Genomic DNA, 26,467 nt, shown 5'->3' with positions numbered 1-26,467 from the left:
CCAGGATACCAATTGCTATGCCTTGGTGTTTGTCAGTGAAAAGGTGAAATGGATGGGTGGGACTGGGAAAGCTTAGAGAAGGGGCTTGCAGGAATGTGTCCTTTAACGTGGTGAAGGCTTTCTCTACTAGCTTGGGAGAAGTAAGGGGTCCCATAGGAGTTTCTTTTGCAGTGTTGTACAGGGGCTTGGCCAAGAGGGCAAAACCGGGAACCCAGTGTCTGAAGAACCCCACTAATCCCAAGAAAGAGAGAATCTGATCTCCATTGGGGGGGGGGCGGTTGGAGCTAATGGAGGAGGTGAGTGCGGTCTGCAGTGAGACTCCGTGTGGTAGGGGTTATGGACAGACCTAAGTAGGTGACGGTCTGTGTGGAAATATGAGCCTTGGTGGGGAAACCCGATATCCTTTGTCTGCTAAAAAGTTAAGGAGGAGGGCTATGTGTTGTTGAGACTCTTGTAACGAGGGACTGCACAGGAGGAGGTCATCTACATACTGGAGGATAGTGCTTGAGCCTAAGTTCCAGGTGGCAAGATCCCGGGCAAGAGCCTGCCCAAAGAGATGGGGGCTGTCTCTAAAGCCTTGGGGAAGGACTGTCCATGTCAGTTGTTGTGAGAAGTTGGTGTCAGGGTCAGTCCAGGTAAAGGCAAAAAGAAAATATGCATCCTGGTGGAGGGGGGTAGTAAAGAAGGCGTCTTTGAGGTCCAGAACAGAAAAATGGGTGGTGGTAGGTGGGATGCGGGAGAGGAGAGTGTAGGGGCTTGGGACCACCGGCTGGATAGGGACTACTGCTTCATTAATGAGCCTTAGGTCTTGGACTAACCTGTATGCTCCTGATGGTTTCCGAACTGGAAGAATTGGGGTGTTCCATGGGGAGTTGGCCGGAATTAACAGTCCCTACCCCATAAGGCGGGAGATGATAGGTTTGAGACCTCTATGATGGGTTTCAGAGATTGGGAACTGGGGTCTAGAAGGAAAGATGGTGGGGTTTTTCAGCGTGATGGTGACTGGGGTGTGGTGAGAGGCTGCAACAGGCTTGGAGGTGTCCCATACCGGAGGGTTGACTGGGGTGGGTGAGATTGGAGGTTGGGTTAACAGGGTAGGGTCTTTGAGCAAAGGAAGGAGATGGTGAGAGGAAGGGTTTAGGCTGGTTGTGATCTGTAAGGAGACCTCTAGGAGCTGCAAGATGTTTCTTCCTAGGAGTGGAACAGGGCAGGAGGGTATGACCAAGAAGGAGTATGTGAAGGGGACATTATCAAGGCTGCAGTTTAAAGGAAAGGTACGAAGGAGGCATGATGGAGTTCTGTCAACCGCCATGACTGAGATCTCTGAAGGGGTAAGGGGACCAGAATGTGATGGCAAGACTGAATAGGTAGCTCCCATGTCCACTAGGAATGAGATGGACTTACCCACTATCTGTAGTGTTACCCTGGGCTTGGCGAGGGTGATGAGGATCTTCCAGTCCGGGCCGTGTCAGTCATCCATGAAGCCAAGGAGCAATTTTAAATGAACTCAGAGGTGTGCCACCATTGCTGCAATCTGGCTTTAGAATCTTTCCATCAACCCCCCAAATTTCCAGGGGTGTGTTCTGCAGTCAGTCCCTGGCCAGCCCCAGACAGCCCGCTGATGTGCTTTCTGGGTGTGTGAGCTTTGCCTTTTCTGAACATTTCTTACAAAGGAAATCATACATAGTCTTTTGTGACTGCCCCTTTTCTCTTAGGATAATGTGTTTGAGGCTTATCCATGTGGCAGCATTTTTCAGGATTTCAGTCCTTCTTATGACCAAATAACAGTCCATTGTGTGGATGTAACACATTTGCTCATCCATTCATCAGTTAGTGAACATGTGGGTTGTTTCTCGCTTTTTGGCTATTATGACTAAGGCTGCTGGGAACAGTCTTGTACAAGTCTTTCTGTGGATGTATGTTTTCCTTCCTCTTGGGAGAGTCCTAGGAGTTGAATTGTTGGGTTGAATGATTAGTTTATGTTTAACTTTCTAAGAAACTGCCAAAGTGTTTCCCAAAGTGGCTGTGATGCAGGCATTGTGGGGGTCCAGGGACCTGAGGGTCCAGGCATGACTGGGTTCTTGGCTTCATGCAGGAAAGAATCCGAACTATAGCCAGCACAGAATTTGAAGTGGAAGAGAGTTTGTTAGTGAAGCATTGAGACAGGGAGTGGGCTACTCCACAGACAGAGAAGCGCCCCCACACCTTTAGCAGAATTTGCTTCCTTTCTGAGGTTCATTTAAGTAAGAGAGGTCTTCAATAAGGGAGAGAAATATTCAGGGTCTTCCTGGAAAAGGGGTGGAGATTTCTCAGAGGGTCTCTGTTGGCCAGTTTCTGTCCTTCTATGTAGACTTTTCATTTCTGATCATGACAGGTGCCAGGTGTGTTGATTAGCATGTTAATATATTGCAATGAGTGTATAATGAAGCTGGGGTGACCGTTAGGTGAAATTAGTTGCCATGTTGGATCAAACTGGTCTCTGCCGGTATTAAGCCATACATCCGATGTGGGGTTATCTTCTACCTTCTTGACAGCTCTCGTAGCTTTGATGGATCGCAGCTGTTCGCGACATACCCATCTCAGCTCTACCGTGTTACATCCCCACCAGCAGTGTGTGAGAATTCTACCTTTGCTGCTTCTTTGCCAAATCTTGGCATTGTTTGTCTTTTAAAGAAGTTGATAGATTTTATTTTTAAGAGCAGTTTTAGGTTCACAGAAAAATAGGGCAAAAAAATTGAGTTCCCATTGTTAAAAAACAAAATTCAACTGAGTACATTTGAAATCTAGTTGGATTTATTAAGTGATTCATGAAGGCAGCATCCCATCTAGCAATGAGAAGGGTGCTCAGAGGGGTTGGACAAAGTGGAAGGTTTTTATAGGAAAAGGGTGAGGCAAGGATATAGATGAAAAGAAAAGAAAGGATTATTTCTGGGCCCCAGGCATCTTTTCTTTGGGGGAAGAGAAGGGCAGGGTTGTTATCATGCGGGTTGCCTCTCCTTTCTGTGGGGGATGGAGAGGGCCCCTGTGACAGATGACCTTTCCAGTATTGATCAGAAAATTCCAGACTGGTCGATTAAGATTATATTTCTGGGAGAGGCTGAGACTGCAACTAGATCAGGTGTGAAATCTAAGTTTGCTCTCATGGGTTTTAGCACAAGTGCTGCCTTTTTTGGCCTGTGGTTTTCTCTTTATGACCATAAACCACCTCCCTCCCCTCAATTTTCTCTATTATCAACAGTTATGTTAGTGCGGCATGTTTGTAAAATTGATGAAAGACTATTGACGTGTTATTTACTAACACAGAAGTCCATGGTTCACATTAGGGTTCAGCTCTTGGTTGTACATTCTATGGGTTTTGACAAGTATGTAATGAAGTGTACCCACCATTATAGTATAGGAATAACCTCATTACATAGAACTCCTCTGTGTACTACACACTCATTTCTCCCCTTTGCCCTGGGGACCCCCTCCCTGAACCCATGGCAGTCCCTGATATTTTTACTGTGTCCATGTTTTGTGTTCTGGAGATGTCTTATAGTTGAAATTGTACTGTATGTAACATTTTCAGATCGGCTACTTTCACTTAGCAGCATGCACTTAAAGTTCCTTCTCACCTATTCATAGCTTGAGAGCTCATTTCTTTTCAGCACCAATATTCCATTGTCTGGATGGACTGCAGTTTATCCACTCATCCATTGAAGGACATCTCCATGGCTTCTAAGTTTTGGCAATCACGAATAAAGCTATAAACATTCTTGTGCAGGTTTTTGTGCAGACATAGTTTTCAACTCTTTCTGCCCGTACTTGGGAGCATGATTATTGAAGAGTATGGTACTGTTATCATATTTTTAGCTATGTAAGAAAGTGCACATCTGTTTTTCAAACTGGCTGTACCATTTTGTATTCCCACCAGCAGGGAGAGTTCCTGTTGCTCCACCTCCTAGTCAGCATTTGGTGCTGTCAGTATTTGAGACTTTAGCTATTCTGATAGGTGTGTAGTGGTGCCTCACTGTTGTAATTTGCAGTTCCCTGAGGACATGTGATGTAAAGCATCTTTTCATATGCTTATCTATTGTCAGTGTATCTTCTTTGGTGAGGTGTCTGTTCAGATCTTTTATCCATATTTAAATTGGGTTGTTTTTTTGTTGTCTTAAGAATTTTTGTATATTATGAATACCAGTCCATCAGATGTGAGTTTTGCAAAGAATTTTCTGCAAGCCTGTGGCTTTTCTTTTCATTTTCTTAACCAAGTCTTTCACAGAGCAGATGTGTTTAACATTAATGAAGTCCAACTTCTCAATTTTTTTTTCATGGATCATGTTTTTGATATCATATCTAAAAAGTCATTGCCATCACCTAGATTTCCTCTTATAACATCTCCTGGGAGCCTCCCAGTTTTGCACTCTGCATTTAGGTGTATGATCCCTTTTACTGTTTGTGAAAGGTATAAGATGCATGTCTACACATGTGGCCCCTGACTTACAATAGTTGTGTTAATGAGTTTTTGACTTTACAATGGCATGAGAGCTATATACATGATAAGTTACCTGAGATACTTAACACTTTATTATAAAATAGGCATTAGATGATTTTGTCCAACTCTCGGCTAATATATGTGTTTTGAGTACATTTAAGGCAGGCTAGACTAAGCTATATGAGGTTTGGTAGATTAGGTGTATCAAGTGCATTTTGACTTATGATATTTTTAACTTACAGTGGATAGGTAGGTCAAGGGGCATCTGTATTCATTCTTTTTGCCTGTGGATGTCCAGTTGTTCCAGCACCATTTCTAGCAAAAACAACAACAGCAACCAAACAAAACAAAACCTTTTTTCTCCATTGAATTGCCTTGCTCCTTTGTCAAAAATTAGTTGCCTATTTGCATGGGTCTATTCCTGAGCGCTCTGCTCCACTGATCGTTTTGTCTATTCTGGTGCCAACACCACATTGTGTGATTACCATAGCTTTGTAGTTAAGTCCTGAAGTTGAGTAGTGTCGGTCCTCTGACATTGTTCTCCTTTAACATTGTGTTGGCTATTTGGGGTTTTTTGCCTTTCCACATTACCTTTAGAATCAGTTTGTTGATATCCACAAAATAGCTCTCTGGGATTGTCCCTCATTTTCACTGTAGCCATCCTAGTGGGCCTGTACTGGTTTCTCACTGTGGTTTAGCATGCATTTCTGTGATGACTAATGTTGAGCCCTTTTTTGTGTGTGTTTATGATCCATTTGTATGTCTTTTTCAGTGCCTATTCAAGTCATTAGCCCACTTGAAAATTGGGTTGTTTGTTGTCTTAGCTTGCTAGGGCTGCTGTAGCATAGTACCAAAAGCTGAGCGACTTAAAATAGCAGAATTTGTCATCTCCCAGTTCTGGAGATCAGAAGTCCTAGCTCAGGGACTGGGTTTCCACTGAAGACACCAGGGAAGGATCTGTTCAAGGCCTCTCCCCTGGCTCCCAGGATCCCGAGGGCTCCTCGATTGCTGTCTTCTCCCTGTGTCTCTTCACATTGTTTTCCTCTGGGCATGTCTGTCCACCTCTGTTCAAATTCCCCCTTTTTGTAAGAACACCTGTCATTCCTGGTTAGGGCCCACCCTGATGATCTCATTTCCACTCCATTATCTGCAAAGCCCCTATTTCCAATTAAGGTCACCTTCACAGGTCCTGAAAACTGAGACTTTAACATCTTTTGGGGGGACACAATTCAACCCATAAATAATATTGGGCTGGCCAAAAAGTTCAATTGGTTCTTTTTGTCTGTAAGATGGGTCTGGTAGTATTTAGTTGTCTTTCACTTCATTTGAAACAATTTTGTTAGATTGTGTGGTGACAGCTGCCATATCAGTGTGCATTAAAAAAAACTTACCCAAATTGGTAAATTTTTGTGTAGCCATTTTAATATGGAAGATGGGAGGAAATATGTGACATTTTCAGCATATTATGCTTTATTATTTCAAGAAAGGTAAAAGTGCAACTGAAATGCAAAAAAAAAAGATTTGTACTGTGTGCAGAAAAGGTGATCAAACATATCAAAAGTGGTTTTCTAAGTTTCACGCTGGAGATTTCTCACTGGATGATGCCCTACAGTTGGGTACACCAGCTGAAGTTGATAGCAATCAAATTGAGAGGTTGAGAACAAACAATGTAACATCATGCAGGAGATAGCTGCCAACATACTCAAAATATCCAAACCAATGAAGTTATTGGTGAAAATGAAAAATGTGTCTTTTATTTTACAGAAAAAACTAAATGGGCAACCCAATATTTACCTTCTTATTATTATTGAGTTGCAAGAATTTGCTGTATGTTCTACATGCAAGTCCTTTATCAGAAGTATGATTTGCAAGGCCAGGCTGTGGCTTGCCTTTCATTTTCTTACCAGTCTCCTTTGAGCTGCAAAAGTTCGCACTTTTAACATAGCCAGTGCCTCAATTTCTTTTCTCTTAAGGTTCATGCTTTACTGTCATATCTGAGAACTCTTTGCCAAATCCAAGGGCACAAAATTTTTCTCCTACGATTTCTTCCAGACATTTTATAGTGTTAGCTCTTATGTTTAGGTTTATGGTTTATTTGAGGTCATTTTGTGTGTGGTATGAGATAAGTATCTAAATTTATCTTTTTGCTTACCCATGTCCAGTTGTCCCAGTACTATCTACTGGTGTGTGCAAGGCTATCCTCTCCCCAGTGGATTTTCTTGGCATCTTTGTCAAAAATCAATTGGTCATAAATGTACTGGTGTATTTCTAGATTCACAATTATGTTGCATTGATTTATATGTCTATCCTGTGCCAGTACCACACTGTCTTAATTACTGTAGCTTTAGTGTGCATTGAAATCAGTTATTATGAGTTTTCCAACATTGTTGTTTTCTTTTTTATTGCTTTGGCTCTACTAGATCTTTTACATTTCTCATATATTTTAGGATCAGCTTTTAATTTCTACTAAAAAGCCTACTGGGATTTTGGAAGGAATTATGTTGCATCTATAGAGCACCTTGGGAAGAGGTGTCATCTTAACATTCCGTGGACAGGAACATCTCTCCAGTTAGCTAGACCTTCTCTAATGTAGCAATAGTTTGTAGGCCACTGCTCAGTGGACAGATCTCACACTATTTTTGTTAAGTTTATCCCATAATATTTTGTTCTTTTTCGTGCCCTTGTGAATGGAACTTTTTTCTTGGTTTTTAGCTTGTTCATTGCTAGTTTATAGAAATATAATTGATCTTTGTTTATTGATCTTTTCCCCTGTGACCTGGATAAACTCATTCTACTAGTTTTTTGGTGTGTGGATTCCTTAAGATTTTTCTACTTATGCGATCATGTCATCTTTGACACTCCCCCTTTCTCACTCCCCCTTTTCTTTGGCTAGAACCTCCAGTGCAATATTGAATGGAAGTGGCAAGATCTTTCATGTACGCCTGTGCCCAGTGTTGGGGGAGTGTGCAGTCTTTCAGCATTAACTATGTGATCTGCAGGGTTTTTATAAATGCCCTTTATCAGGCTAAGAAAGAGCCCTTCCACTCCTAGTGTGCTGAAACATTTTCCCATGGATTTGAAGAATACTTTCATGCATCTATTGGGATAATCATGTGGTTTTGTCCTTTATTCTATTAATATGGCATAATTATACTGATTTTCAGATGTTATACCTTGCATTCCTGGGGAAACCACCCCGATCATGGTGTATATCTTTTCTATATATAGCTGAATTTGGTTTGCTAATATTTTGTTAAAGATTTTGCATCTACACTCATGAGGGATACTTGTCTGTAATTTTTATCTTTTCATCGTAATATCTTGAGCTGGCTTTAGTATCAGGGTAACACTGGCCTCACAGAATAGTTTTGGAAGCATTCTCTGCTCTTATGCTTTTTGAGTTTGTGAAGGGTTGGCATTATTTCTTCTTTAAACATTTGATAGAATTCACCAATGATGCCATCTAGGCTGAGATTTTGTCAGAAGATTTTAAATTAATTCAATTAATTTACTTGTTATAGGTCTATTCACATTCCATTTCTTGTTGAGTTAGTTTTGGTAATATATGTCTTTCTAGGAACTTATTCATTTCAACTAAATTGTCTAGTTTCTTGGCATGAAGTTGCTCATAATATTCCCTTACAATCTTTTTCTTTACAGTCAGTAGTAACATCCCTTTTTTCATTCTTGATTTTGGTCATTTGTGTCTTTACTTTCTCATTTTCTTGGTCTTACTTACCAATGTCAAATCCCTGGTAAGTGTTTGTCAGTTTTGCAGATCTTACCGAAGAACTACAATTTTTGGTTTCAGTGATTTTCTCTGTTGTTTTTCTTTTGTCTGTCAATGATTTCCACTCTAGTTGTCATTATTCCAGTCTTTCTGCTTTATTTAGGTATAGTTTGCTCTTTTTTAAAACAACGCAGTATCTATGTATAAAACTACACAGGTACACTGAAGAACTAATGGAGCCAAAGCGGCATGCTGGGCTCTCCTGGTGCTGCCTCTACGTCAAGCCTGCCCTTGTTTCACTGTCCTCAGCTTTAGAAAATGCACTCTTGAAACAAACAAACAAACAAACAAAACAAAAACAACAACAAAAAGCCAATGACAAAGTAAAACTTGAAAACTATCTTCTTAACTAAGAATTTAAAATGAGAAAGCATGACTTAAACTTGACAAATACCCTCCTTTGACAAAGACAAGTATTTATAGTTGGAGAAAATTTATGATCAAAGAATTATCTCCAAATGATATTTGAGGCTCCACACTAAGAATGTTATGAAATCATGCCAGTTTTATTAAATATAATGTGTTTATTTTGAAGAACATACTCATAGACAAGTCAATAATTTGGTTTAACTAGGAATTATAGTAGTGTACAATATGCTAAATGAGAATGCTATATTGAAATTGTGTCTAGGACTTTTTAATAATTGATTATTCTGATAGTTGGAGACACAGTTTAAGCAGCTTTTTCCTAGTCTAGTGATTAATTCTTGACACCTCATCTTGTGATAAAGACTAACATACTTTAGACAGCTTTAATAGAACAAATTCATTCAAAAAAAGTTGATTATACATTCTATAAAGTAAAGTACATTCTCACTGTGTGGGTGGAGTCTGTTTTCAAATGAGGGTGGAAGGGGGGGAAAGGTGGAGCTCTGGCTGCCAATTACATGGCCCCACCCACAGGCAGCTGCCTTCCACCCATCTCCTCCTTAGCCCTTGCCCACTGGCTGCAGTATTTTAGTCTGGGTGGTGGTCAGATCTCCCTCTGTCTTCCATCCCCTTCAGCACCACCAGCTACTATGAGGTAGAGTCCTTCTGCAGCCTTCTCCAAATAATCACCATCAGCCCCAGGCTCTCAAGCTCCAAAATCCTGAATATTCAGGGCTTCTTGTCCATGACAGAGAGGAAATGGTTTCCCCACGTTAAGTTCTATAGGTTGGATTTATTTCAGAAGGGGCCTCTCTGAAATTTAAAAAAGTGAAATTGAGTTTTATTATGCTATAGAAATAAAAAACGTGAAGATTTGTCCTTGGAGGTCCACTCATTAGCAACTTCAGGGTCCTGACAGGGTCAGTACTGTTATAAGTACAGTACTGTTATTACTACATTTAAAAATGCCAGTTAGGTTCTGTCAGAGGTGGAAGTGTATAACTCCTGCATCATAAGAATGACAGGTGACACTTGAATGAAACTGGCAACTGTCCTCCAGGAAGTCCCAGGATTTACAAGATGCTTCGGGTGTGACAGGTCACAACGAGCCCTTGTGGACAGGGAGAAGAGGCTGATACAAACCAGACACAAGGCAAGGCGGTGAGTGGATGAGAAAGGATGAAAAGCACTTGTTAGGTGGCACGTTTGATGGAAGGGCCAACTCCTGGAGGTCAGGTCTCCAGTCCCAAGGGACAAGGGACAAGGACTCTCCTGCATCCCACCCCGTTCAAGTGCCTGGGAAGATCTGTCTCATCTCTGTGGATTGCAGAGGACTGGTGGTGACCCCAGGTAGCGCTGAGCTCTTCGAAGTTTCCAGAGTGATGGAGGCAGCAGCGGGGACGGACGGGGTGTCCCTTGAGCCATGAACTGGAGTGAGACAGTCACTGAGAGGTTCTGAGACTCCATCTCCCAGGGAGCACGGTTTAGCCTGAGACACTCTCCTCCCCTAGCCCAGAGCGCTAAGATCTGGGTACCACAATCCAGAGCGGGTTCTCTGAGTCTCCTCACTTAGGGGGGCGGTGTGGGCTTGGGCTGAAATGGCAAGTTTAATCGGGGTGCTTGGCAATGACTTTTAGGGCTGATTACAGTGCTGTATATTTTCTTACTGTTTCTGGTAAGATGTTAACATTACTGGTTCATTAACTATTTGACAGAGGAAGAATTCAGTGGAGGCACCTAGGAAGGAGGTTGAACAGGATCACTCTTCAGTAGTATCCAGCCTGGACAGAGGAGAAAGGGGGTGCAGGTCACTCTGCTGGTTTAGAAACCCACCGAACCGGCTCTGGAGCGTGAGCTGGGCCTGGGGCTCTAAGTGCGTTATACAGGAAAGTGTGTCACCCCTGTCCCCAAGAAGTCCAAGTGCGATTTGAACGGAGGATAAAAGATTATGCTCTCCCCTCAAAACAACAGGAACAAGACAGCTGATGAGGGAGGCGGTGTTCTGGCCGGTATCACCGGGTCAACTTAGAGTAGAGACAGGAGTTTAAAATGCTCATTTACTGTCCTCACATTGTCAGCAGGAAGCTGAAAGTCTCTACGTGAAATCTGAAAACTGGTGAGCAGGGCCAAAGCCACTAAAACGCCAGAGCAGGGACGGAACCCAGCCCACACCCACTGAGGCCGAAGAGGCGCTGCCACAACACGACCTTCGAGTTCAAGTGGCATATTTGATTTCCAAAGGCCGAACCCACACCCTCCACGACCAGTGCTTTCTGTCGCTTGTGTTAAGTTTCACTGGAACCTTCTCTTGTGTACTTGTATGTACACACTTACGTGTACAGAGAAAACTGCCTCCCGCTCTGAGATTCTGACATGCTCCCTTTTGGTTTCCCATTTAAAAGTGTTTCAAATCCATCCTAATTCTGGCAAAGTGAATAAAATCACATCCACACATAAACAAAACAACTAGTACAGGAAAGCAATTTCAGAAAAATGTTCACAATCACAATAAATAAAGATTCCTCCAGTAAAATATGTGAAATAAAAGGTGAGTCAATGTTTTAAAAAATGGATAAAAGCTCCAAGCGAAGAGCAGAGCAGCAGCAAGAGGAAAAGAAAACCAAACCTTTACCTAGTCTCACGCTGAACCCAAACCAGTCCAGACAACTCACACACCCGCTCACAGCTCTGGGAACTGGGGGTGGAGCACAAAGGGGCCGGCCGCCCACTCACGCCCACTCCCTCCCTCTGTCGGTGGGCGAGCCGAGGCCTACGGGTAGGTGGGCTCAGAAAGGGCCTTGCCCAAAGTTATCTCAGTTGATCTCAAAGCCACATTTCTCGTTCCCAGCTGAACATGTTTATACATTGCTGCTCCTCTGATCCCTTAGGGAGAAAGGCCTGTCTGCCAAACCCTTTGGGAACTTTGGGCAGAGCCTGCCTGGCCGGTCCCAGCCTGCCTGGCAGGGTACCCTGCCCCGTGGGAGTCTTCCGGGAACCACGGCCGGCCTGGGAGCACGGTGAGGACCACCAAGCGTTCCACGAGGCTAAGGAGTCCATCCCGACCAAGAGGACACGTGTTGGGCCGGGGCTGGTGTGTCGGGAAAAGCAGAGAGGCAGACACCAACCTCGCACCTCGGACCTCAAGACGATGAAGAAGAATGGCAGAAAGCTCCTAGATTGCACACACTAATTTGCTACCACGGACTCTAAAGGCACATTTTTAAAAACCAAAACAACTACTCAAAACAAAAAGGGACTTAGAGGTTTTCAGAAGATCCTCAGACTGTGAAACAAAGAGCTCAGTGTCTGAACGGCGGAGACTGGGGGCTGGCGCTGCTCCGGGGAGCCCCCTTGTGGAAATGACGTGTGCCAGACCCTGCTAGGCCATCGCCTCTACACTTCTTTAGGCTCCAGAAACCCACCCTCACCCTTTTCAAATCGTGGAGAAGTTTTTACACCCTGATACTCTGGGACAAAGTCCTAAGTGCCTGAAGACAAGTTAAACCTTCTTTTCCCAATAACCCCTAAGCCTCCAGCTGTAGAAAAACAAACGCCTAAAAGAAGACATGCCCCACGAGGCCCACTTCATGTGAACAAAAGGAGGCGTTCCTACCACACTCTTGGCACACAGAGCTGGGCTCTGAACTATGCTGCTCACTGCTCACTGCTCACCACACGGCCAGAAAAACCCACAGGGCCTTTCTCCCCAGCTCAGCTTGGAATTTCCGAGAAAACCCAGATGATTTCAAAGGCAGCTGGTATCTCCAATTGCACCAAAGCTGTGATACTACGAGCCAACCCCCTTTCAAATTAAATTTACGCAAAATACAGATATAAACACAGCTATTTTCCAGCCCATTCCTCATATGTGTTGTCAATAGGTTCCCTCTGGTGTCACAGACAGCTGGCTGAGAGTCCCGAGAGACCACACCTTGGCCTGTCCTTCCTCACTGTCCTTACCGTGGATTTTCTCCTTCCCCGCAGGGACGCACAAGCTGCCTTGGGAAGCCAGCAGTCGGGAGGGCCTCTCAGCAAGCCCACGTCTATAAGAACTAGTCACCAAGGACAGGCTTCACATGGCGGTCAAATTCAGAGGAACAGCCTGCCAACTTCCCTCCCAGAAGTTGTTTTCCCAGCACTCTCATGCACCACAGGACTCTCCGCCTCCACAGCCTGGCCCACTGCTTTCGTGCGCACTCAGAGCAAAACCGAGACTGAGGTGCCGAGAATGGAAGGTTCCGAGGGCCAGCTGGCTCGGAGCTTTGTCCACAGCTCCCGTGGTGATGGAGGCCTAGTGGCCGCCGAGGGATCTTGCTGCTCTGGAGGAGGTGGAACACCCCTGCCCCAAGTCCTCACTGGCTTTGTAATTAGGGTGATGTCCCAGGTGATTTTAGGGACATAGTTTCTCCAGATGACATACTTTCCAGGATGCTTGTGTTACAGAACAACAAGGGGGAGCCTGGGACAATATACTATTACCCAAAAGGAACCCCCCAGGTTCACTATGTCTGCCGCCAGAGGAAAGATGTTTCTCAATGCCAGAGATTTAAGGAAAGTAAATGTTTATTTAATGCTATACAGACTTAAAGTAATGACCTAATGTCTTCATCAATATCCCAAAGTCCCTTAAAACACCCACAGTCCTTCCTCGCCCCCCCTGCCCAGTCTGGGGTACTGTATCTCAGGAAAAGAAATAGAAGTCTGTGGCTAAGGCAGCCCCCAGTTGTTCCCAGTAATTTGTCTCGGCTGATGGCCTCCCTCGGTTCTCGGCATCATCAGCTGTGTTGCCAGGATCTCTGCTAAAGCTGGGTGGTGGTTCCCCCTACTAATGCTGCAGGGGGGTCCCCACTCTGACAAAGCTGTGGAGTTCTCCCTGCCAGGGCTACAGGAGTCTCCACTCTGGCAAAGCTGTGTAGTACTCCCTCCAATGGCTGCCTCATCTGGGTTTAAATCCCCGTGCCAATCTTCCTTTGCAGCCCCGTTTCTGACTCCTCCCACAATTGGCTGCACTTGCCAGCACTCCCATACCCTTCCAGCTTTACTGGACTGCCATCATGAGTCTTGGCAGGCATGGCCCCATGTCATGGAGCCAATCATCTCCAAGCTCTCATGCAGGTGCTGTAACTCAGGGGACCTGCCCCCCAGTCACATCTTGGGTGGAGAGGGGGAGTCCCTTTCCATCCCCCGGCCAAGAGCATGGCCACAGCTATTTAGCATATCTAAGTGACCAGCCAAAGGCTATAAGTATGTTAAATGACCATGCCATGGATTAGCTGCAAAGCTGTTGCTGTACAAAACAGCCCTGCATGTTCTTGCTCTGCGTGTCCCTTCCCCCATCTCCTCCTGTGGGGGAAGGGGTGAAGACATCTTAAAATCTCCTGGACACCTTGAGTTCTGGACCCCATTTCAAATGCCCATTTGGGGTCCCCCCTCGTGGCTGCACCCTATAACTCTTGTAGGATTCTAATCTTTCCCCACACCCATGTTTCTTACTGCTTCCTCTCTGTGGGCACAAGCTGAGGTTTCCCCCTAATAGAGAAAGGCATGTCAGTGCCAGCAATTCCTACAGCAGGGGACATGAGGAGCAAAGGGCGGGCTCATTGGAGAAGGGGCTGAGTTCTTGACTACTTGTTGTTAAGGTGAAAAATGTGATGCTGGCAGCTAGGAAGTTGAATCTGGTGCTTTGAAAAGCAGGGCTAGTAGTCCTGGCTTTTTTGCAGCTCAAATAGGTCCAGTTTTGTTTTGTTTTCTTTTTTGGTCTGTTAAAGCAAATGTAACAGGGTGCAGTCAAGAAGGGGGCCCCAAATAGGGATTTGAAATGGGGTCCAGAACTCAGGGTGTTCAGGAAATATTAGGATGTCCTCACCCCGCCCTACAGGTGTGGGTTGGTGGAAGGGACAAATGGAGCAGGGCCACTGAGAGCTGTTTTGCATAGCAACAGCTTTGCAGCTAACTTCTGGTTAGGTCATTTAACATATCTATAACCTTTAACTGGTTACATAGATATGTTAAATAGCTGTGGCCATGCTCTGAGCTAGGGGAATGGAAGTAACTTGCCCCACAAGATGTAATTGGGGGGCAGATCCCCCTGAGTTACAGCACCCCTTTGAGAGCTTGGAGATGATTGGCTTCATGACAAGAGGTAATGCCTTCCCAGACTCAGGATGGCAGCCCAGTAAAGCTGGAAAGATATGAGAGTGCTGGCAAGTGTAGCTGACTGTGGGAGGAGTTGGAAATGGGCCTGCAGAGGAAGACTGGCAGGGGGATTTAAACCCAGATGCGGCAGCCATTGGGGGGAGAACCATGCGGCTTTGGCAGAGTGACGGCCCCCTTCTCGCAGCCATTGTGGGGAGGAAAACCACGTGGGTTTGCCAGAGTGGGGACTCCTGTGGCCATTGTGCAGAGAGAGCCACACTGCTTTTCTCGAGTGGGGACCCCCACAGCTTTATAAGGGGGAACCATCACTTGGCTTTAGCAGAGATCCTGGCGACACAGCTGATGGTGCTGGGAACCAAGGGAGGCCTACTGGCTGAGCATGGATTACTGGGAAGAACTGGGGGCTGCCCAGCCACAGACTTCTATTTCTTTTCCTGAAATATGGTACCCCAGACTGGGCAAAGGGGGGAAGGAAGGACTGTGGGTGTTTTAAGGGACATTGGGATTTTGATGAAGACATTAGGTCATTACTTTAAGTCTGTATAGCATTAAATAAATATTTGCTTTCCTTTTCACGAATCTCTGGCATTGAGAAACATCTTTCCTCTGGTGGCGGACATAACGAACCTGGGGGTTCCTTTTGGGTAATAGTATATTGCCCTTGGCCCCCCCTGTTCAGTAACACAGAGGCCTGCAGATGTGCAGGCACAGTCACCAGCATGTGCGCAGACACATATATCATCAGCACCTCCTAAAAGTTCGATGTGGCCCTGGCTGGTATGGCTCCGTAGATTGAGTGCCAGACTGCAAACCAAAGGGTTGCTGGTTTGATTTCCAGTGAGGAATGGAAATCAAACATGCTTGGGTTGCTGGCCAGGTTCCCAGTAGGGTGTGCTTGAGAGGTAACCACACATTGATGTTTCTCTCTCTTGCTCCCTTCCCCTCTCTCTAAAGATGGATAAATAAAATCTTAAAAAAAAAATAAACAAACCAATGTGCCTTGTTTCTGTATAATTGAAAGAGAGTTATAAAATAGACACCAGTAAATTATTCATTCCCAATACCTTTGAGCCCAATTTAGAAGTAGAGTTGAAATACTGTAAACTAATCTTTCATATTTAATTATTTTCATCTTGCCTTGTAGAAAAATTTTCTAAATCTGTTTTTTTTTCATGATTTAAGATCATTTAAAGAGGAAAAATAGTTTAGGTCTTACTTAAAGTTTTTAAAATTGATTTTAGAGAGGAAGGGATGGAGAGAGAAGTATTGATTAGTTGTTCCAGTTAGTGATGCATTCTTTGGTTATTCTTGTATGTGCCCTGGCCAGGGCTAGAACCTGTAACCTTCATGTGTCAGGATGATGTTCTAACCAACAGAGCTACCCACCCAGGGCCTCCTTGAAGTTTTGACTGGCTTACAGAATCAGCAGATTCCTCAATTCTTAAAGATATTTTTCAGGGAGAAATGGTAGCATTGCCATGGCTTTTTTGGTGCCAGAGGGCTGCGTTCAGGTGAATGAGGGTCCTTTCACTGCATTTGCCCGAGTCTCTGCTCTACCAGGTTCCCGATTGGCATGTTCATTGGCCTTTTGATGTTCCATTTCAGTCCATCAGGCATTGCCTCCATGTTCTCTGTTCATAACTGCTGAGTACTGGCTGCTTAACCCTGACACCCATGAGCCATCAATAAGCAGCGCTCCTTTCAGACACCAAGCACTTCAGTCTCCCAAACTGTTCCAGTCCTTTCCCCTCTGCCAGAAATGTCAGCATGGACGACAGCAGCTGCTTGTTGTGGTCACGGCCACCACAACAGATTTCTATTGGCCACTGACAATATACATATACTATTGATATTCATATTTCAGTGATATATCATTGATATACATGCATGTCACTGGTATTAGATCTCTAATGTACATAATTGTAATATCTGTCTTGTTTTAACACACTGCTGATATGAAAAACAATGACAAAAGCATTTTTTTGGAATATTTCTAGAACTTTCTCAGTTATAATTAGTGAGTAGGTTCTAATTTTCATAAGTCATTGCATTATCACTGGTTACTCTTAACATGAAGCCAATAGAATTTGTTTGCTAGCAGTATTATGCTCTACTAGGTTTTTATATAATTCGGGCCAGGCCTCATTTAGCTAATTAGAAAAGTATTTATTTAAAAATGATCAAAATTCTACATATTTATTCAAATAAGTGATGATTCTCCAGCAAGGAAAAAGAGAGATAAATAAAACGTGGGTTCTGTCTTCCAGTAACTCACAGTGTGTGGGAGAGGTGGTCCCAGAGCAGAGCTGGTAGTGGCAGAGTTAGCAGGAAGCAGTTTCTAGAATGCTTACTAAGAATGTGGCTCTGGGAGAGATGCTCCAGTTTTGTCAGCAATTGAAGAGTTAATGTAGGAGCAGATAAATATTTATCTTTGGTCTTTCAAAGCTAATAGGCTTCCTCTTTGATGTATGAAACTTACCAAGCCTGCCGTTTCCTTCAGTTATTCTTCTGACCCTCTCCTTCCATGTAAAACAAAACATGTCCCTGGCTGGCATAGCTCAGTGGATTGAGCTGGGGCTGCAAACCAAAGTGTCGCAGGTTCGATTCCCAGTCAGGGTACATGCCTGGGTTGCAGGCCATGACGCCCAGCAACCACACATTGATTTTTTCTCTCTCTCTCTCTGTCCCCCTTCCTTCCCTCTCTAAAAATAAAAATAAATAAAACCTTAAAAAACAAAACAAAAAACAAAACATGTACAATTGGAGGCTTGTGCTCTGTTTTTTCTCTTCTCACCACCTTCTTTTATTAACTTCCTATAATCTGCTCTTCACCAGAGGACCTCTTATTCCATTGTCCTCTCAAGGTGTCTTAAGTGACCAGGATATATGTCCTCCTGCCAATAAAATATGCAAAACATAACTTCTAATAATATGCAAAAGCAAGCTTTTATTTTAATTCATTATTTATGTTTTATTGAATTTATTGAGTGGAATTGGTTAATAACATTTTATAAGTTTTCAAATGCACCATTCAACAATACATCGTCTTTTTATTGTATTGTGTGTTCATCATCCAAAGTCTCCATCACCATTTATAGCCCTTTCTACTCATCTGTGATGCCCCACCTCCTTTTTCCTGTGATAATCTCTCTATACTGTTGTTTGTGCCTATGAAGTATTTCTTTATTTTTTATTGTTTTTTCTTAATCCCTTTACCTACTTTTCCCAGCCACACAATGCCTACCCACTCTGAAATTTGCCAGTTTGTCCTCTGTATATAGGAACCTATTTCTCTATTGTTGGTTTAGTTTGTTCAGTAGGTTTCATATATAGATAAAATCATGTGGTATAGGGAACTGATCTGCCTGGCAGTGGCTAATGTAGCCCAGCCCTGGTTCAGAAAGCTGGCAGGAACGAGGCAGCACACAGGAGCCAGGCCCACAAATTGGCTTTCCCCTGGGGAACCAGGCCTATATTGTACCTAGGCTGCTTTGAGGCTTGCTTTTGCTAAAACTCCTTCACCCTGAATTGAGGCAGCAAATGTTTACAGCATGTCTTTGCAGTAACTTCCTAAAGTCTGTGCTAAACCTCCCAAGGATAGAGTGTTACCAGTTCAACCGCTTTCCCCCTTGCTTTTGCAACATCCTTTTCTTTGAAGTAATCAGCAACATCCTTTCCTTTGTTATCTGTAAAAGGTAATCACCTAAAGAGAACCTGTGCATAGTAAATGCGCACCATCCTCTGTGTAATGTGACCAGAAAAGCAATAAAAACTTGTCCAGGCAAGGGTCGGGGCATTCTCTCTCACTCAGAGAGTGGCCATGCCATCCTTCTTTCTCCACAGGACTTCTGCTGTCCATGTGAATTTATTTGTTGCAGCCACAACACACGGACCCTGCTGGTCAGCATCTGCATCAATGTGGTACTTGTCTTTCTCTGATGGGACTATTTCATATAGCATAATACTCTTCAGGTCTATCCACAGTATAGCTAAAGTACATTCCATATTTATTTATTTATTTTTTATATGGCTGGGCAGTATTTTTCTACTGTGTAAATGTACCACAGCTTTATTATCCACTCGTCTCCTGATGGGCACTAGGGCTGCTTCCAAATCTTGGCTATTATAAATAACGCTGCCAAGAGTCAAGGGCTGCGTGTGTTCCTTTGAATCAGTGTTTCAGGTTCCATTGCATACATTCCCAGAAGTGAAATCTCCAGGTCATAAGTCAGTCCCATTTTAAGTTTTTTGAGGAAATCCCACGCTGCTTTCCACCGTGGCTGCGCCAACCTGCCTTTTCACCAACATTGCATGAGGGTTTCCTCTCCTTCACATCCTTGTCAATACTTGTTTGTTGATTTATTGATGACAATCATTTTGACAGGTGTGAGGTGAGATCTCATAGGGGATTTAATTTTCATTTTCTGATAATTAGTGATATTGAACATCTTTTCAGATATTTATGGTCATTTGTGTGTCCTCTTCAGAAAAGTGTCTATTCAGGTCTTTGGCTCATATTTTTTTTAATCAGTCATTTGTTTTTTGGTGTTGAGTTCTAGTAGTTGTTATAAATTTTGAATAGTAATCCCTTATCATATAGAACATTGGTAAACATGTTCTCCCATTCAGTGAGTTATCTTTTCATTTTGTTGACAGTTTCCTTGGCTGTATGGAAGCTTTCAGTTTGATACACTCCCATTGTTTAAGTTTTATCCATTTTTATTTTTATGTCTGTTGCCCAGGGATATATATCAGAAAATATATTGCTACAAGAAATGTCTGAGATTTTACTGCTTATGTTTATTTCTAGGATTTTTATGGTGTTAAGACTTTCATTTAAGTATTTAATCTACTTTGAGTCTAATCTTGTGTATAGTGTAAGAATGCCTAGGTCTATTATTTTTCATGTATATGTTCAATTTTCCCAACACAATTTATTGAATAGACTGTCTTCACCCCACTGTATGTTCTTGCTTTTGGTCAGATATTTTTTGACCAAATAGGTGTGGTTTTCCTTCTTGTTCTCTATTCTGTTCCATTGATCTATATATCTGTTTTATGCTTTAGAATTCATTATTTTACTATAACAAACCCTTATATTTTGTCACAAATCTTTTATGAATGAAAAACTAAATAATTTTATTTCATAAATAAGTGATAAATGGATAAGATTGAACCTATGACTGTGATATTTTGAGGACTGTCAGTCACACATGTGTTATAAAAAAATCTAGACATCACCTCAAGGAGAAGTAAGAGACGTGCATGTCCCACCAGAGGTGACCATCATGAGTGGATTGGTGGCTCTCTCAGGGTCCACTGTTCTCATTCTGTTTGTCTGTCTCTCTCACAGGAAGCATTATCGTCACATATGTGTGTCTGCCTGAGGAAATCACATGTATGTGGTCTACCAGGTAGGACCCTGGATGCACACCCTTGGTGCATGTGTCTCCCCTGAGAAGACTTCTGACGTCTTTATCTGATGGCACGTAGAGACCCTTCCATCTGCTTTAGAGCTGCTCAACTCGCCTTGTCCGTGTGGACCAGGATTCGTGGATGCATCCTCTCTCCATGGACATTGGTGTCTTTCCCAGGTCCAGGCAATTTCCCCAGTGCTCTGATGGGTAGCCAGGAAAATACGTCTGTGAAAAATTGTGCAGGAAGTGCTGTGGGGAGACCTCTTAGCATGAGCACTGCCAGGGGCACGTGTGCACCTGTGGAACTAGGATGGGTCCTGTGCACTGTTCTCCCAGAGGAGGGGCCTTTCCCCCTTCCCTCCAGGGGATCAGCTGGGGCCTCTGCTTCCTCGCTGTATCCCCATGGCTGGTCACCACCAGACCAGAAGCCTGCCAGCCTGAGGGTGACAGTGCTCTGTTCCCAGTGTTGACAGTGCACGTGTTCCCATCATAGAGGCCGGGCATCTGTGACATGCAGACAGGTGTGCAGTGCCTCTCTCCGGCAGTACATGTGCACTCTCTGTCCCTTTAGAAAACATGGACTTGAGAGACTTTGCTGTACCACAGGTATGAGACAATTCACTGGCCTCCTGTTGCTGAGGAATGCCATCCAGCTTGTCTTTGTCCTTCCAGATTGCTGCATTTTCTCCTCTTGTCTGGGCACAGGATGAGGCAGCCACTGCCTGACTTCCTTGTGGCCCTCAGATCATACTTAGCAGTGCAGTCGCTATCCTGAGATTATGTATATGCTTACCAAATAAGCTTAGTTGTTTTTTGTTTGTTTGTATGTTTCATTTTATTTTAAGATTTTATTTATTTTCAGAGAAAGGAGAAGCAAGAGTGAAAGACAGGGAGAGAAACATTAATGTGCAAGAGAAACATTGATTGCTTACCTCTTGTTTGCCCACAAAAGGAGACCTAGCCTGCAACCTAGGCATATGCCCTGACAGGCAATCAAACTGGCAGCCATTTGGTTTGCAGGACAGTGCTCAATCCACTGCTCACACCAGCGAGGACAGAGCTTAATTTTTTATATGTGATCTTATCCTTCTGGGAATTTCCTCTTAAATGACAAAAATATGTGAGCAAACAGAAAAAGGCACCTGTTGTAACATTCCACTTATAGGAAATGTCCAGAATAACTTAAAAAAAAAAAGACACAGAAAGCACATCAGGGGTTGCCAGGGGAAGAGGTGTGGGGAGTGAGTACTTTTGCTGCAGGTTTCTTTTTTGGCAGATGGAACATCCTGCACCTGGTCAGTGGTGAGGCTTGCACAGTGTCATGAGTGTATATCATGCTCAGAAGTAGCACAATTTACAACATAAACAATAAAATTTATTTAATAGTTTGAATTAATCATGCTGTGGAGAAATGGAAAATACAACAATTAAACAGTATAAAAGGAGAAGGTCAAACAGGGGAGGTAACACAACTTCGGGTGGGAGTGGGAGAACCGGAGGGATAATACGCAGCTCCAGAACTGGCCCAGGTGCACTTTGCAGAGCCAGCTCCTCCCCAGTGGTGGCAACCAGGGCAGGTTCCAGGGAGGACTCTTCACGCACATGGAGTGGGGCGTCTGTTATATCAGCAGATGCTGCAGAACCCAACCCCAGCTCCACAGCTGCAGCTGGAGCAGCTACTTGAGGTGGCACCACCCCTTGAGGTGGGCCGCTCCCCTGGCCTGGAGTGTCATGCTGGTCTGACCCTGTAGCTGGCTCTTCCAGGTGTTGGACAGGTGCTGAATCAGGAACCTGCTCTGCCTCCTGGGCTCCTATTAGAGTTGTGAGAGGAGAAAAGATTACCCACATGCCCACATGTCCATGTCCCCCCCAACAGATGGAACATAGCCAGAGCCTTCTAGAGAAGCCACAGCCCAGGACCCAGCACAGGACGTGATCCCCACAGACAGTCCAGCAGATGGGTGGCCTTAGTCTGGTCTGCACTCCAGTGCAGCCTTAGCAGGTGCTCCCTGTGTGTCAGCGCCAACCCCTTCCCATAAACTTACTTGTACCTCACCCACTACACACACCCACCTCTTCCGCCTTCTCACCCTTTGGATCTTCCTCCTTGGAAACCACCTCATTGAACTCAGGAGCAGTAACCAGGACTGATTCTGAAAACATGATCTCTGTGTGGAGCCTGGGTGACTTCAGGGGAGGAGTCTTTCTTCGCCCATCCATGGGCCCTGGATCCCCAGACCCATGTGTAGAGACAAGGCTGGAGACCTCATGTACTGCCTGTTGGTCCTCAAGGACCCTTGTTGAACTCTGTAATGACAATGACCAACAGCCCAACCCAAGGCCTCAAGCTCTGACTGTCCCTAGTTGCTGCTATTCCTGCCCACTATACCTTCTGCTCCAGAATCAGGCCCAGCCCTGTGTCTGCACAAACTCACACCTGGGGCAATGAGGTTCACTTCCCAGGCTGTGTATGAACTTCAGGCAGAGGACTCTACCTATACTCCACATGAACCCAGCCAGCTTTGACCTGGGGTTGAACATGACAGGCCTACTAGAATACTAATCTACTTCAGCTTGTACCTGCTCAGGGAATCCTCTGACACACATGTGCATGCACAGGTACGTAACATATAGGGTTGCTGAGGTGGGATCATAGTGGCCTGGCCCAAACCAAACCTCCCTAGGATCCCTGTGTGTTACCTTTCTATTCCCCTGTGAAAAGGGCCACAGATGTTGGCGCTGGGTCTGGATCCAGCAGCAGCTGCGATGGGCCACGCCATCACCGTCTCTTCTCTGGAGGCCTTGGCCTCGGGATAGGGGCAGACAACAAGCAAACATCCTGCTGCATGAAATACATCCACCTAAGTGAGCTGGGGAGAGGCAGTTTGAGAATGTGGCTGCCTGGTTACCAGGGTTCCAAGTTCTGCTGGGCTCTGTTATCAGGAAGTGAGGTCACTGCTTGGGTCCCCTACCCAGAGCATCTCTGGGACAGGCAGTGGCCCCTGCCTGAGAAACCCTCCCCCAAACCTGTCCTGCTTCCTGCCACAGTGGAGGGTTATCTCTGGAACATGTCTCAGGATCACTTCTAGAGTCACTTGTTGAACCAATACTTTCTGTCTGACCAGAATTGGCTTACTTGCCCCTCTGTGACTTTTTAATTTTTTTCTGTTTATTTTCTTTACAGTATGATTTAGTATGTTATCATCAGAAGTTACTGTTTTTATTTTAAATTGTGCCACTCCGGAGCATGATGCACTATCAGATGCTGTGCAAGCGTCACCACTGTGCAGCTGCAGGGTGTTCCATCTCCCCAAAAGGAAACCTGCCCCACAAAGATACAGTCCTTCTCCTCCCCACCCTGCCAGCCCCTGCTGTGCTTTCTGTCTCTGCTCCATCACCTACTCTGGACAATTTGATGAACAGGATCTTATAGTAGGCGCCTTTTTGTTTCTGGTCACATATGTTTGTTATTATCTGAGATACAGTTTCTGTTATTTAAAGGAACTTTCCAGACAGAATAGAGAGCAGTTGAAAGAAAAGAAGCCCTTTTGTAAGTTTGTGCATAATCTCAGGGTAGGGATGTATGTTCTAAATGAGACACAGAGTCAGAAGTCAGTTAAGACTATTCCAAGAATTTCAAGAGGTTGAAAGAACCCAAAGCTCATTTTGCAAGTCCAGCATTATGCTAATTCTAAAACCAGATAAAAATGAAGAAAAAATTATAGGACCATATTTTTGATTCATGGAAGCTATAATAACAAAATATTAGCAAACTGCTCAAGCATTACATTAAAAAATCATACACTGTTTCCAAGTGGGATTTATTCTGGACATGCAAGTTTGGTACAATATACACACATCAAAAATCATGAGACACCACATAAACAAAATGAATCATAAAGTTCAAGTGATCATTTCAATAGATTTCAAAAGGCAGTTGATAGAATCCAGCAGCCATTTATGATGAAAACTCTCAGCAAAGTGGGAATACAGGGAACATACGTCAACATGCTTTTGAAAAAGTTTGTTTTCCCTTTATTTTCTTTACAGTGTGATTTATCATAAATAAAAATTTTGTTTATATTTTAACTGTGCCATTCTTTTTAAAAATATATTTTATTGATTATGCTATTACAGTTGTCCCATTCCCCCCTTCACTCCCCTCCACCCTGTACCCCCTCTCCCACCCACATTCCCCCCCTTTAGTTCATGTCCATGTGTCATAAGTTCTTTAGCTTCTACATTTCCCGTACTATTCTTGCCCTCCCCCTGTCTATTTTCTACCCACTATCTATGCTACTTATTCTCTGTATCTTTTTTCCCCTCTCTCCTCCTCCCACTCCCCTGTTGCTAACATATGATCTCCATTTCTGTGGTTCTGTTCCTGGTCTAGTTGTTTGCTTAGTTTGTCTTTGTTTTAGGTGTGGTTGTTAATAGTTGTGAGTTTGCTGTCATTTTACTATACATGTTTTTGATCTTCTTTTTCTTTTTTTTTAATTTTTAAAAACAATTTTTAAATTTATTTTTAGAGAGGGAAGGGAGGGAGAAAGAGAGAGAGAGAGAAACATCAATGTGCAGTTGCTGGGGGCTGTGGGCTGCAACCCAGGTATGTGGCCTGACTGGGAATCAAACCTGCGACACTTTGGTTCACAGCCTGCGCTCAATCCACTGAGCTATGCCAGCCAGGGCTGATCTTCTTTTTCTTAGATAAGTCCCTTTAACATTTCATAAAATAAGGGCTTGGTGATGATGAACTCCTTGAACTTGACCTTATCTGAGAAGCACTTTATCTGCCCTTCAATTCTAAATGAAAGCTTTGTTGGGTAGAGCAATCTGAGATATAGGTCCCTGCCGTGCCTTGTCTTTCATGACTTGGAATACTTCTTTCCAGCCCCTTCTTGCCTGCAAGATCTCTTTTGAGAAATCAGCTGACAGTCTGATGGGAACTCCTTTGTAGATTACTGTCCCCTTATCTCTTGCTGCTTCTAGGATTCTCTCCTTTATTTTTACCTTGGCTAATGTAATTATGATGTGCTTTGGTGTGTTCCTTCTTGGGTCCAACTTCTTTGGGACTCTCTGACCTTCCTGGACTTCCTGGAAGTCTATTTCCTTTGCCAGAATGGGGAAGTTCTCCTTTATTATTTGTTCAAATACGTTTTCAATTTGTTGCTCTTCCTCTTCCCCTTCTGATACCCCTATAATTCAGATGTTGGAATGTTTCAAGATGTCCTGGAGGTTCCTAAACTTCTCCTCATTTTTTAAAATTCTTATTTCTCCATTCTTTTCTGTTTGGTTGTTTCTTTCTTCCTTTTGGTCCACTCTATTGTTTTGAGTCCCAGTTTCCTTTTCATCACTATTGGTTCCCTGTGCATTTTCCTTCATTTCTTTTATCATAACCTTGCATTTGTTCATCTAATTTGCAACCAAAATCAACCAATTCTGTGAGCTTCCTGATCACCAGTGTTTTGAACTGTGCATCTGATAGGTTGGCTATCTCTCAGTTGCTTAAAAGGATGAGTTCTGGGGAATTGATTTGTTCTTCTGTTTGAGCCATCTGTCTTTTTCTTTTTTTTTTTTTTTTTTGGTCTGGTCACTCCTGTTATGGTGAGGGGTTGAGCCTTAGGTGTTCACCAGGGCTGGGCACCCCAGTGGCTAGATTGTGATGTTGTATGTGAGGGCGGGGTCAAGAGGGAACCATGGTGGTTGCTCTGTTCTCCATGGGACCTCAGTCCCTTCTCTGGGATCCTGGGTTGCACGCTCTGCCCTGCTCCACAATTGCCGCCTCACTGGGTCTGCCAGCTGCCGCTTGCATACTCAGGGTCCACCCACTGTGATCTTGCGTGCCCCTGGATGCCTTACTCGCCTGGTCCCACCGCTCTCTGCTCTCCCTGCCGTGCCCTGCACCTGGCTGCTCATCTCCGCCCCTCCTACCCATCTGGATGAACAGGTTTATTTCAACTTCTTGGCTGTCCAACTTCCATTCAGATAAACTTTCTGTCAGTTCTGGATGTTATTCTGCCTCTAAATTGTTGTTGTTCCAATCTCGGTTGTGGGTGAAGGTTCGGTGCGTCCACCTATGCCTCCATCTTGGCTGGAAGTCCTCTTTCATATATTCTTGACATCAAATGACACACACTAGCAAATATGAACACAGAACCCTAGAAATACAACAAAGGTATTGAGAAGCCATGGCTTCTTCAATTGTTTTCAAAGGGCCCCAGTCCTGGAATTTAAACAAATGTATAAATAAAAAGACTTCAG

General features: G+C 44.0%; 1 protein-coding gene across 3 annotated transcripts in view; it reads left to right on the top strand.

Moving 5' to 3' along the window:
• The window catches only part of LOC123809146 (multidrug and toxin extrusion protein 2-like), a 32,522-nt gene extending 8,227 nt beyond the window's left edge, over window positions 1–24,295 (top strand). Inside the window, exons 6-7 of one of the 3 annotated variants that reach the window (XM_045824004.1) lie at window positions 9,694–9,794; window positions 12,618–12,753. In XM_045824004.1, coding sequence (XP_045679960.1) covers window positions 9,694–9,769 — 76 coding nt within the window. In that variant the 3' untranslated portion in view covers window positions 9,770–9,794; window positions 12,618–12,753. Of the gene's footprint in view, window positions 1–9,693; window positions 9,795–12,617; window positions 13,180–20,142 lie in introns of those variants that run through there. The other 2 variants (XM_045824005.1, XM_045824003.1) reach the window with 2 other exon arrangements.
• The last annotated feature ends 2,172 nt before the right edge of the window (window positions 24,296–26,467 follow it).

The sequence above is a fragment of the Phyllostomus hastatus genome, unplaced genomic scaffold (assembly GCF_019186645.2).
Source record: "Phyllostomus hastatus isolate PE091 unplaced genomic scaffold, TTU_PhHast_1.1 phas_scaffold_55, whole genome shotgun sequence".
NCBI classification, from domain to species: Eukaryota; Metazoa; Chordata; class Mammalia; order Chiroptera; family Phyllostomidae; genus Phyllostomus; species Phyllostomus hastatus.
Note: the sequence above shows the minus strand (reverse complement) of the source record. Positions and strands in the feature narration are given on the sequence as shown.